Source organism: Centruroides vittatus, unplaced genomic scaffold (genome assembly GCF_030686945.1).
Source record: "Centruroides vittatus isolate TY-2023 unplaced genomic scaffold, ASM3068694v2 contig_724, whole genome shotgun sequence".
NCBI lineage: Eukaryota > Metazoa > Arthropoda > Arachnida > Scorpiones > Buthidae > Centruroides > Centruroides vittatus.
In genome coordinates, this window is record NW_027122462.1 from 153,952 (window position 1) to 167,348 (window position 13,397).

General features: G+C 31.2%; 2 protein-coding genes across 2 annotated transcripts; both read left to right on the top strand.

The window, feature by feature from the left end:
- The first annotated feature begins 619 nt into the window (after positions 1–619).
- Positions 620–2,013, top strand: LOC136980788 (cytochrome P450 4c3-like). Its single transcript, XM_067276982.1, has 5 exons — positions 620–681; positions 798–910; positions 977–1,062; positions 1,129–1,319; positions 1,919–2,013. Exons 2-5 carry the CDS (start codon positions 827–829, stop codon positions 2,011–2,013), a joined length of 456 nt encoding a protein of 151 aa, XP_067133083.1. The 5' UTR covers positions 620–681; positions 798–826.
- A 1,517-nt stretch (positions 2,014–3,530) lies between these two features.
- Positions 3,531–6,878, top strand: LOC136980789 (cytochrome P450 4c3-like). The gene is made up of 5 exons (XM_067276983.1): positions 3,531–3,701; positions 3,772–3,945; positions 6,332–6,398; positions 6,478–6,657; positions 6,721–6,878. Exons 1-5 carry the CDS (start codon positions 3,531–3,533, stop codon positions 6,876–6,878), a joined length of 750 nt encoding a protein of 249 aa, XP_067133084.1.
- The last annotated feature ends 6,519 nt before the right edge of the window (positions 6,879–13,397 follow it).

Here is a 13,397-nt window from a genome sequence, read left to right on the forward strand (position 1 = left end):
AAGTTTACTTCTCTTCATCTTGGGAATCCAATAATATGCTTTACAGCCGAATACTTTCAAGTGTCCTACAGTGGGTTTTCGTCCAGAGAACAATTCCTCGGGGGTCCTCTTCATGTCGTTCTGGGTGGGTGTCCGGTTGCGTACATAAGTGAAGCAATTCATTGCCTCAGCCCGAAAGTTTTTTGGCAGTTCCGCTTCTATTAGTAGCGCAGTGGAAGCGTGCTAGGCCCATAACCCTTTGTTACGTTAATGTCGCATGCTAGGATATCTATATTCTTAATTAATCTAATCGTTTAACAACATAACAACTTTATTATCAACTATAAAGAATTCACCAGCTCTACATGAAAGGTAACAAGCACACCTCGTGGTTCAATGGTACAAAAGCGCCCTCTCAGCGCAGAGATGTGCCCGCCGCCCTCCTATAGCAAAATTATAGCCACGACAAATTTGTTATCGTGAACTTAAGACGGTGAAAATGGCCGTATTAAAAATAGAAAGTGTCGATGAATATAAAGTATCTAAAGAATTTGAAGTTTTTTTCAGGTCATTTTATATGGAAGAAAAACAGCAAAATCAAATGTAAAAGTAAAATACCGAAATATTCCACTTTGTCTATTCTCTGGAATCTGATTTTCTGTCCAGTAAAAGCGCAAGATTATCGAAAACTTTGTGGCACCTGTAAGTATAATTTAATAGTATTAAATTGTATGTTACGATATAAAGTTATTATTTACGAATTTGTTTTCGAATAACGATCAACGAAAGTTAATGCCTTGTTTATTAAATCTTTCTAGTTGTAATTCAACTATTGAGTAGTGCATCTATGATATTCGCTGAAGAAAAACTAGTGAAATGTTCTTGGGGTGGCTATGATTATATTATAATATCTCACCCAGACGTGGCTCAGGTATAATTGCTTTATCACATACTGTTTAAATGTTTTGTAACGTTAACAATTGACTTTTTAATACAGGAAGTACTGAAGAGTTACGCTGTGATCAACAAAGATTGGATTTATAACATTCTACATCCCTGGCTGGGGACAGGTCTTCTAACAAGGTAAAACTGTCATCGAATATTTTACATTAATAAAAGTATTAATTTATTTGTTTACAATGGAAACAGTTCGAACGATAAGTGGAGACATCGAAGGAAATTGTTAACTCCAGCATTTCACTTTCGAATTCTCGAAGACTTTCAAGAAATTTTCAACAACCACTCAAACATCTTAATTGAAAAGTTGAAGAACAAAAAGCAGTGCGAAGAATTTCTTATGGACAATCTAATAAATCTGTGCACTTTAGATATTATTGGAGGTAAGAATTAATTTAGCAATGTTTACTTGTAGGAAAAATTGCCTTTTTATAAGCAGAAAAAATGTTTTTAACAATTTTTTTAAAAGACGTTTAAAAAATACGGTTAGAAAATGTGCTGAAAAATGAAAAAGCAGTTAAAACTTTTTTTTTTTAAACTTGACTCTTTATTACGTCAATTTGGAAATGTTATTTTAAATTAAATTTTTTTTTTCATTTCGAAATGTTTGGTTTTCCTTTTTATTTTGCGAATAACACCATCTGATTTAATCATACACAGCGTATTGTCAACCACTCTGTCAATAGCAGAAGCAAAAATAATTAGGCACAGAGCCGACAGATTCTAAATTAGAGCTAAAGATAACTTCTGATTGCAAGTTCAAATGCGAAATTTCGTAGCGACATGCTGATGAATTGGAATGTGTCATATTCATAATCATGAAAAGAAGGAAAATGTTTCTAATTTGTTTAAACGGTTTCTTTCTCTCAGTACATTTTGAACTTTATTTTCGAATTTTTTTACTGTTAATACGCGCAACTTTACTAAGAAAATTATACAAATTTAATATGTTATTTCATAAATATACTATAATTATTTACAGATTCAGCAATGGGAGTTCAATTCAACAGTCAAAACAGAGTTGGTACTAATTATGTCGTTGCCATTCACACGAGTAAGTTGAAAACAAATATTTAATGAAAAATCTGAATAAAACTTATCTGTTCAAAACTATTTATAACTTGCTTTTAAATAACACTACCGATGTTCTAACTATTTTTTAAATGCCTATTTAATAACTATTTTCGTTGATTTCTGTGTCTATCGATTATTGTACAATAATCTCAGCTTTTTCATTAAGAGTAGTAATAATTTCAATAGGTGACAATAGATCAAAGATGACAAAAAACCTTGTAATTTTAACTGACTGTGAAAGAATTTCATAGCGTGGATAAAATTCTTCTTCAGACCACTGGTAGTTTCGTGCTATTACACACTTTCGAATAGAATACAAATAGCTTTATGTATCCTGCGGATCTATGAAAGAAACGAAAAAGTTTCCATTCACGCATAATTAAAACCGCTTAATTTTTTTTCAAGTAGAGTTAATATTCCAAGCTTTTCCTCTTTTTCAATGGTGTTGCATAACTCTCAAATCAATGGGCGTATTCAAAATCTCACTCATACGTTACTGGAAGTGACGCAACTGCTGGCGTTTAGAAGAGAAGAAAACAAATGTTGTTTGCTTGGCTATGGGATAAAAATGGCGAAGAGAAATAAAGTTATAAATTTTATAAATTATCGTAAAAGCTATAAATAAATAAATTAATCCTACGATTACAGTTTAACAACTAGAACTAATTATGTGATATTTTACATAACTAAACTAGTACAGTATATTAAAGTATTCTATTAATATACTAACAAATGTAGTCTTAATTTATTGAGGTACATTTATGAAATTAAAGTCGAAATTGTCAACACTAAATAGAGATTTTACGAGTGTTATTGTGGCTGCCATCTTGTTTGCTGGCATATGGAGCCCCGAAAATCACGTTTGCAGCATTCTGGAAGCAACCGGAAGTTGCTGTTATTTTGGACAGCAGTGCCGACAGGGGCTGCCAACAACTGTCGTTAAGATATTGTTTTACAAATGAAAATTATAACAATGTACATGTTTAAAACATAATTTTTTAAACTTTAAAGAATACTATTTAAAAAACGTTTGATCTTGACGATGGCTTCAAAGATAGCTAAAAACGTTAGACGAATAAAAAATAATTGCTGAAATAACTTGTTTATCTATGCATTGTAACAATGAGTAACAAATCTATGTTTGACTTTTAAAGCTATTTTTTTTTAGTCTAATGACAAAAACGTATTACGAAGTTAAAAAAAGAAAATTTTGATTGAAGATGAAATTTTAAAATATTTTTAAAATATGAAAAATAATTCAGTTACTTGGAGTATTTATAACATACCACATTGTGTTTCATAATTCAGAATAACATCGGCAGTTATTCAATGGGTCATAAAGCCTTGGTATTGGTTCAGTCCCATTTTCAACTTGAGTCCACTAGGAAAAAAATTTTACAAACACATTGAAACCGTTCAGGAATTCGACAGAAAGGCAAGTTTATTTGCTTTTATTGTTAAACCATTAAAGTAAATAAAGAATGGAAACAATTCAGGTAATTAGAAAAAAAAAACAGAAAATGATCGAAGAACTGGAAAACAATCAAACAATTGACAACTTTCAAGAAGAGAAAAATGTTATAGGGGTGAAGAAGAGGCGAGCATTTCTTGATTTACTACTTAATCATCATTTATCGAATGGATGTCTCGACGAAAAGGATATCATAGAAGTTAACACTTTCATGTTCGCAGTAAGATCAATTTTATTTCCGAATTCAGAAATGAGAGAATGAGGTTGTGTAATAATTCTATTATTTTTAGGGGCACGACACGACTGCGATGGGAATTAGTTGGACTCTTTATTTGCTCGGATTGCATCACGATATACAGGAGAGAGTGTACCAGGAGCTGAAGAAAATTTTTGGTGACGATATAAATAAATCTATTATGTCCGAAGACCTTAGAAAAATGAAGTATCTCGAATGTGTTGTCAAGGTAATGTAGGGGCAGGGGCCGTGAATAATCAAGTTAATCAAGTTTAGGATAACGCCCTGCCACCAGGTGTGTTTTGTCGGAATCACCTCCGATTCAGACCCCCCAAAAACCAAATAGTAAACGCGCGAGGAGGGTAAGAGCACTCCAAAATCCAAGAATGAGCCTCTTCTGCGAACGAATCTCGAATTTGTGAACAGAAACAAATTTCTGAACAAAATTATAAAATCTTAGTCAGGAAATTGGTCTTCTTCTATCTATAAAACGAGGGGGTACAGTACCTAACGGTGGTATCGACACTGCGCGACTCACAATATACATATCAGGAAAAGAGCTTTTTTTTTCTTTCGTTTTTTTTCTGTTAACATTCTGTCTCTGTTCTTTTTATTTCGTCTGGTAAGTCCACTGTTGGCCAGTCAGTCAGTCCACTTAGATACATATTTCTCTAAAGATAAAATGAAAATGCACAAATTATAAAGTAAAAGGAACAGAATTAAATGTTTGAAATCATAAATTCAAACACGGGATTAATATATAGAATAAGTAAGTTTTGTATAATAAAATGAAAATTGAATTTCCTTTGCTTTAGTGAAAAATAGTGACGTCTCGTTTCTTTAGGTCGTTAGGCAGCTGCTTGGCTTACAAATATTCATCCTAGACATAATATCTCCAGCCAATTGCTTATTATTTATTTACACCAGGAGAAATTTTTCCATCTCTTCTCATAATATGCGATTTCCTGGAGTTGAATGTTGCCAGAACATTGATCGCGTTTGTTGCTTTTATTGCTTCCTTCCTCTTAAGAAAGACGTACGCTGTAGACGTCGATATCTTTAATATTGCCATTGATCTGTGGCATGTGTATAACTTTCATGCTTCTCGATAAGTTCTTTTTTTCACTTAAATGATCGATATTACAAGTTTTGTTTAAGACATTAAGGTTTTCTAACTCTTTTTGATGTCATGGTTTAATAGGTAGTAGTTATATAAATATGCTGGTATAACCAAATACATTAAAAATAATACAAGCACCGAAATCACACGAACGTTACATAATATGTACTTTATATACCGAGAGTGAAAGACGAACTCGGGCAGTGAGCAGCGGGCGTTGCAGCTGCAAGCGCATATTTTCACTGCTCCCGCAGTTCGAATGTAGAAGCTAGTTCGATCTATAGATCTGATATTTTTCAATTCGAGCGTTTTAACTCGAAAACGTTTAAAGTTTGAAGTATTGTTGTAGATTGTTGTTATTAAGTATTCAGAAAACAAACCAAATGAATACAGTCCAAGGAAATTTAAATCAGGAAGTGTATATACAATAATAATGACTATTAAAGTTAATACATATAAAAGTAAATTAGTACTAATAGCGAACATGAAATACTGGAGTGCAAACAAATTATACAGTATTTATAAATAACATAGAACATTGAAAAGCTAACAATAATAGTATTACTAGAAAAATCATTATGATGAAGCACGATAATTCAACTTGTTAAAGACAGCGAATGAGTTTATTCTGTAGCAAGTGTGTCCATGCATTTCTAGACAAAAATACTTGTGTAGTTTAATCTATGTTTTGCACAGGGTCGATTTGCAATTCGGATACTTTTCTGCAATCAATAGATGACCGATGATTTCTGTTTTTTTTCGGCTGTTCACTGATTGGAAGTCAACAATTTCTTAAAATTTTTTGCCATTAAACTCTCTTTGCATGTAAAGAATAACAAGTATTCAACACTGACTTTTAAGTATAAACAAATTAAACCTTTACATTCGATAGGCTATATATAGGCGTTACCCCCTCAGCTTAGTCAGTCGTAACAATATGCAGTATATATACTATATGTTTTCGATTTCCTCACGTACTGTACACTTAGGCTAATTTTACTGATTTTTACAATTCAACTGTACTTAACACCAGCGCTACAAGGCAGAAGTTAATGTTTTCAGTTTGTCCGTTTAGCCCCCCAATATATTCTGTACAGGACTAAAACAAAAATGTAGATAAATATTGTATAAGTTTATCTCCATATACCTATATATGAATGAAATTTATTTCATTTTTCTATTAATACGAACTTCTTGTACCTTAACAGAAAGTATATAAGAACATCAAACATATTTTTATATTTTGTGAATTCTGTTTAAAAATACAAAAGGTTGAGTGCAGATCGACGTCAAGAATGACTCAGCAACCAGCCGATTGACTCAAATGGAGCCTGATTTGATTATCCGAAGCATGGGCCAAACCGGTGTGTTGAAGAAGGTTATGTTGCCCTTCAACTATCAGGATTTTCGTTTCTGGCATACAAGCCAGAAAGGGGGGATATAATTAATATCTCAAATACTTGACAATCATTTTGAAATATTGGATTCATTTCAGGAGACACTCAGGATCTATCCTCCGGCTTTCGTCATAGTAAGAAAGAATCCATCCGATTTGAAAGTGGGTATGTACCGCATTTTGAGATTAAATACACTTTACAGCAACGGCGTAAATTTTATTAAAAACAATTACATTTCTTTCAGGTGATTATGTCTTGCCGGCAAAATCATCCCTTGTAATCAACATTTATGGGATTCATCATAATCCAACAGTGTTCGAAAATCCTGAAGTGTTCGATCCAGATCGATTTCTACCTGAAAACTGCCAGAAACGTCACCCCTTTGCCTTTCTACCGTTTTCTGCCGGTCCACGAAATTGCATAGGTGAGTAATCGCAACTCGAGACAAAGGCCTTTCTGTGTTTGTGACATATTTACCTTTTTTCAGGTCAAAGATTCGCCATGGCGAAGATGAAGACAGTCTTAGCCAATGTTATTCGACAATTTCGAGTGAAGTCTTTGGACCATAGAGATAAAATTTTCGAATCCGGTGAGGTCATTCTTCGCCCGAAATTCGGTATAAGAATGACTATCGAGAAACGATAAAAAAAATATATCGTTTCAGAAAATATAAAATTCATAAATTGCAAAACAAACGTTTATATTACAGTGTTACTTGTATTCCAGATTATTATCAATATGATAGTCCGCGCACAAAAAAAATAAACGTGATCAGCCTGAGAGGAAGGGTCTATGTTAGATAAAAGGAATGGAAGACAGTCTGTAAACGTTAACATGTATTTTTGATCTCTTTTAGCTCTTTTGTTTTTTACATTGTTAAAACGCTTCTACGCGCCATTTTTCATAAATAATTTATTTTTTTTTTTTGTAAATTCTATTACTGTGAATTCTCACTGTGGTCTCCCATCCTTGGTATATGACATAGTTCCTTTTCCTATAGACCGATTAAAGTCAATGTGCCGAGTGTAGTATAATAAATTTCAGTAATAAATTCTTTAAAATTATAATTAGAAACGTTTACTGTATCAATTTACTTTACACCGAGCAGTCGAAATGCTTTTCACCAATTTTGATTTTGGATTTAACGGTAAAAAATTTTACACTTCACCTAAGATCAGAGTTTTTAAATACTTAAAATTTATAAAAAATTTCATCCCGATTAAGTGTCATTTTTACACGTGATTCTGTATTATAGTATTGTTTGTGAACTTGGCGCATTCACACGTTGTGACCTACTACTCCAGTTTTAAAACAGAAGTTAAGCAGTAGTAACTACACACATCTGCAACACAAACGTAACACCGGTTGTTCATTTTTACACAGATTAAAAAGTAAATATGAGTAATTATTTATATTGTGGCATCATCACACTCAGGGTTGCAATTTTTTAGGCTGTACTGTAGATTACCGCCTATGGAATTTCGGGACTTTAAGTATATATTTGAACTCGGGGACCGAAACGAGTTCATCGGTACACTACTTTTGAACCAGAGACAAAAAATAAAAAGTCATGAAACTTTTTAAGTTATACTTTTTTAATGCTATCATACAGACGGCACCGTAGTTGCTAGTACCGTCATCTGCGGTAAAGTCTGGAAGCCATGACGTCGAACTAGTTTTGTTGGACAAGCCGCGATAGCAGCGCGTAGTACTAGGCGACATAGAGCGACAGCGAGCGTTTCGGCGGCTGAGGAGCCTTCGGCCCCGAGGTTGAAGAGCGCGAGGGTGTGCGAAAAAGATTTAACTCTAACTGCAAACGATCGGTGTGCTCATGGATCGACATCTGCCCCTGTTGAAGGTATAATAAGGAAAAACAATATCTTTATAACCATATACATTAATACGAATAGCATTTGATTTCTGAAAAAAAATATGAGACTACGGATTTTCGTGGGAAAATTTTGTAAATAAAAGTAAACTTTCATTTTTCGTTTGGAAATTGTTTTAAACATTCCTGGTTAGAAAAAACTCCTCGGAGAGAATTGAAGCAGAGGTCTCCATTAACTCTCAACAGTTAGGTGAGAAAATTGACACTTAGCTGTCAAGAAGTGCAAGTCATCATCAACAACAGACTGTTTTCCCACAAGAATGCTATAAAAGCTTGTGCCACCAGAAACTTAGCAGGCTTGCACTAGGAAGTTGTTTCTATATTTGTGTCTACCATTCTCCATGTCCAAGACCGGAATCCCGCCGGAGAAGACCTTCAGCGACTTTTCTATATCGGCAACGACAGCACTACTTCGAGTTAACTTGTAAAAAAAAAATGTTCAAACTCATATTTATCTCCTGTTTCTATAGATTAATATCTTATTACTCTAAGACAAATAACGAATCAAACTCTACAATAATTTCCAGAATTTGTAATTTTATTAAAAAATTCAAATTTTATGTCAGGGAAAAAATGGTCAGATCAACATACTCGAGATTAAAATTGCAATAACATTGTAAAAAGCTTTGAAATGCTGATTCTACTAGCAAAACATTTAAAATTTTTATTACCTGATGTAGTTTAGGATGAATCAATGATTTTAAATGATTTTCAATAATTTCAGTTTTGTCTTCTTGAAAACAAAGAAACATGTTTTTCTACACTTTTTTTTATAACTATCAATTAAATTAAATCATTTTTCAAAAAAATTATGTTACAAAAATAGTAAGAATTTACTTACATGTAAGCTTCCAATTATTTATATGTAGTTCTCCGAATATTTTTGGACAGCATTCAAGGCCTGGAAAAAAAATAAAGTTCTTTCACTGGAAAATTAAATTTATTTTTGCTCTCTCCTTTAGTGCTAGTTTTTGATAGGCAAAAATAATTCTGCTGTCTAAATTTTTTGATTTCTAACTTATAACCATGTGATACATAGACAAAGTATGGTGGGATTGTTTTAAAAGTTGATTCATCTTTCGAAATTATTAAATTGAATTTTTTAGTGTTTTCTCTTGTCACATCGTGAATCTCAGCCAATTTTCGTTTTTTAGTTGTGAATGGGTTATCAATTACAAATAGTGATTGTGAATCTATGAAAAAAATAAATAACTAAAAAATTAATAATATAATTTTCTTATTTAAAAATCAAATCTAGAGAAATTTCAAGTCATCTTCCATAGACATTTTTTTCTTATTTTTACTTCTCAACCCTTACTCAGCCAGAGTTACGATAGAAGTTAATTGTTTAATAAAACCGCCAGGGTACCGATTGATCGTTACCCTGTTAACAATCGATTTTTATAACATTTATCGACAATAGATGTCAGCACTTTACGGCATCTTTTTGTTTATCGTCTGTTTCACATATTTTTGTCCTTGTGGTGTTTTGTGGACTTAAAAAATTTTTATTATCGGTCTCTTTTCTTAATTTTTCATTTTCTAATGATTTTTTATTTTATTTTTAGCACATTCATGCAATAATATTACTATAATAAGTTCATTAATGCTGTAATAAGTTTATATAATATGTTAATGCATTATAAATATTTAAGTTATGACTTTCAGTACTGATATTTTATAAATTTTTTTAATTTTTAATTCTTGTTTAAATTTAAATTATCAGCAAATGTTACATCTATTGCTACTGGTAATCACATGATTATTACAAAAACATATAATCTTGTTTGATATGAAATGAATAAAGTATTTTAGTTCATTATATTATTTGAAAGAAAAATAAAGTTCAGATTTTGAACAAATGTTTTATGTAATTTGCAATAATTTCACAACAAATACGCATACATGTATAAATGTTATATCAAATAGTACAGAACAATATTCTACGTCGTTCTGGCTTAGTGACAATAAAAATGAAGTAGTTAGACAATGTTAATTTTGACAAAAAGTGACAAATTTTCGAGTTTGAATGTCAGTTATCATATAATATTTTTTTTTGTCATAAATTTTTCAAACAAACTTTATTGAAAAATGTCATATTTAAAACTAACTATATTGATAAATATATGTGATTTTTTTCATATGAATAGAATAATAATTTAATTATTGGTGAATTTTCAAAATAATATTGCTTGATTTATCTATTTTGCCCTCAGCCGTTTTACAAAATAAGAGGGCATGGCAAACGACAGGCTAAGGGTTAAACAAAATGTTATCTTTTTTATTATTATTGTTACCCTTATTTTACATGTTCTTTAGTTTTAATAAAAGAGAAAGAAAAAAAAATGTTGTTTATTTAATCACCATAAGGATATTAAAAATTAAGAACTGTTTTAGTTAAACACCATATGTGTGTATATATAGCATAAAAAATCAACAATCTTTTTTATTGAAAAGCAAAGAGCAAATAGCATGTTCCGATTAGTGACAGTACATGTTATTTGTTATTTTTTAACTTTTAATTTGGAAGAAAAAAATAATATATTAAAAATATCAAAAATGTTATATAATATTTTTGTTGACAGATAGCGCCACGATGATCTTTTGTATAAGTTTTAAATTATAGAAAAAATGTTATTTTTGTTGAAGATGATGACTTGTATAAAATATATTAAAAATATGATTATGAGTTTTCTTATATGAAAAATATATTTAAAGCTATATAAAAATATCAGTTCTTTTATATAAATATATAAATAAATATGACAGTTTAAAAATCTTTTTTTCATTAAATACATATAACATTTAAAATATAGTCATTTTATTCCAACAACGCTCATTTAAATCATGTGAAAAAGTATAACCGAAAAATCATAGAAAAGGGTGTTGTTTCGATGTATATGAGAGTTTTTGAGATAGGAATTATCTCAGAATCAATGGAGTGATTTTACAACTACGCCAGAAACCATTGTATTTTTGCCCCTGCTCGATGTCTTTCCCTCGAAATAATGAGCGACTTTGGCATAAAAGTTATAGAATGTTAAACTTTTCACAAATTATTCTAGAATCTATCATATATATACTACTAGCAGGCAATAAATAAATTGCTATCGACTCCATCAAGTGAAAAACACAAACACATAAAAGTTAAATCTCATACAGGCAGATATGATTTTTAGATATCACGTCTTCAAGCATTTATATAGAATGTGACGTCAACACACTTTAGCAAAGGTGTCGTTTCCAAACAGAAGCGACAAGCAGTTACCCAGTTGTTGAATAGTAAAATTATTGGTGAGAAACCAGGGCTCATTATTTTTAGTGAACAAGCAAAGAATGGCAACTTTACACACACAGAACCAAAAACATTTTACACTACTTTTTCAAGTGTCAAGGTAAGGCTAATGCATTTTTGACATCATAAGGGTTCTATTATGAAACGTTATGTGCTCAGGATATTATCAAATAATAGTGCAACATATTGTGATTTTTTTCAGAATTATTTGAAATCCAAAATATGGTACCTAACGTTGTGTATTGCACACTTCTGGTATAATATTACAGCATTACAATGCGCAATCAAACACACATACCTAGTATGATTGTGCAAGAAATTTTGGATCTATATATAAAGTGTATTTTTCATCCTCTTATTCGAATAACCTAGTGCAAAGTGATTATATCTTTGAAGCACTAGAAAACATTGTTGGTGGCAAACAATTCAGTACAGTTGAAATGAGAACAGTTATGCATGAGCTCTTATGCAAATACTTAAAAAAATGTTTTTTTTTTTTGCAATCGTAGCACAACAAACAGCCCTTGATTACCGCAGTTAATTAAATACAACTTCTGCCACATATAAGAAGAAATTGTCTGAATTAATTTGGTGCGTAAATGAAATCTTTCGTTAAGCAAAGGATGCCTGTAATCTAATTTTCTTTTAGAAGAAAGTATAATAATCTTTATGTGTAAATTCTACTGTTTAATAGTAATTATAGGAGAAGACAGTAATCAAAATTCAAGATAGAATTCATAATTTCATGGTAAAAACAAACGGCAGAAAAGGAAACCAAATCAACATTCATAACAATAACAATAAAGAAAAAGATAAAAGAAAGATAAAACGAACTAATAACGACCGGGAGTTGTTTGTGGTAATTGACTGCGCAGTAGAATTTTCAATTATTTGTATTTCTATTTTTTTTCCTTTTTCAATATCATTATTATGCGCACTTTAAAAGTTATTTAAAGTGTATATACGTAAAGTGTTTGTAATTCGTTCCAGTGTTGAGAAGGTAATTTTAATCACCTTACGTAAATACCACAATAATAAATTTTCCTAATCACTCATATAAATTTTGCATGTTTGTCATCACAAAAGCCTTAATGATCGGATTCAAAAATAAATACCATTTATTTATGTTTTCGATAAATATAGATAATTTATTAAAAAAATAAAATTTATGATAATAATACATTACAAAAGTACAAATATCATTTTGTAAGGTCCAGTTTATTTCATTATTATTCTGATATATTGAATGCATTAACGTTCTTGTCTGAAAACATGTTAGAAGTACCATTTAATATGCAGGCACGGTAATACCCTATTCGCACTGAACATTCAATCTAGATTGTCATATGATCAACAAATGTGCTGTGGTGCAACCTCTCTCGACCATTTTAATCTCGAATGAAACAAGGTTTATTCAAGAACGACTCTAGAGTGGTTCTGAAAATAGATCCACTCATAATAGAGTTCCCATTGTTTTACGCGCAAGAGAAAAAACAACATAACTGCGAAACAAGTGTCAGCTGTCAACAGAGAAATACAAAAAACTTTTAGAAAGACGATGCGGTCTGACTATTCTTAGATACATGGCAAGAAAAAGTATTTATTTCTAACCAAATCTTTCATTTGTTTGTTGATATTCGTGACTTACCGCGTAGTTATGCCAGTTTTTTCATCGCGTGCGATAACCCGGTTTTTCTCAAGTGGACTGCCTGTGCGAACAGCTCAACGTTCGACTGGCAACAGTTACAATCCAGATTGTGAGAATATCGAGATCAAAGTGAATAATTGATTTTGTGCAAACACAGTATAACATTTTAACTGGACAAATAGAAAATATATAAACCCGAAATTTAAATATCCAAAACCGAAAAACCCAATAAATATAATTAGCAATATAAATTTCAATAGCAATAGACGGACTTGTTTATTTTTAAAATGACAACAATAATTTATGCAACTCTATACTTCATTGCTCAAAGTA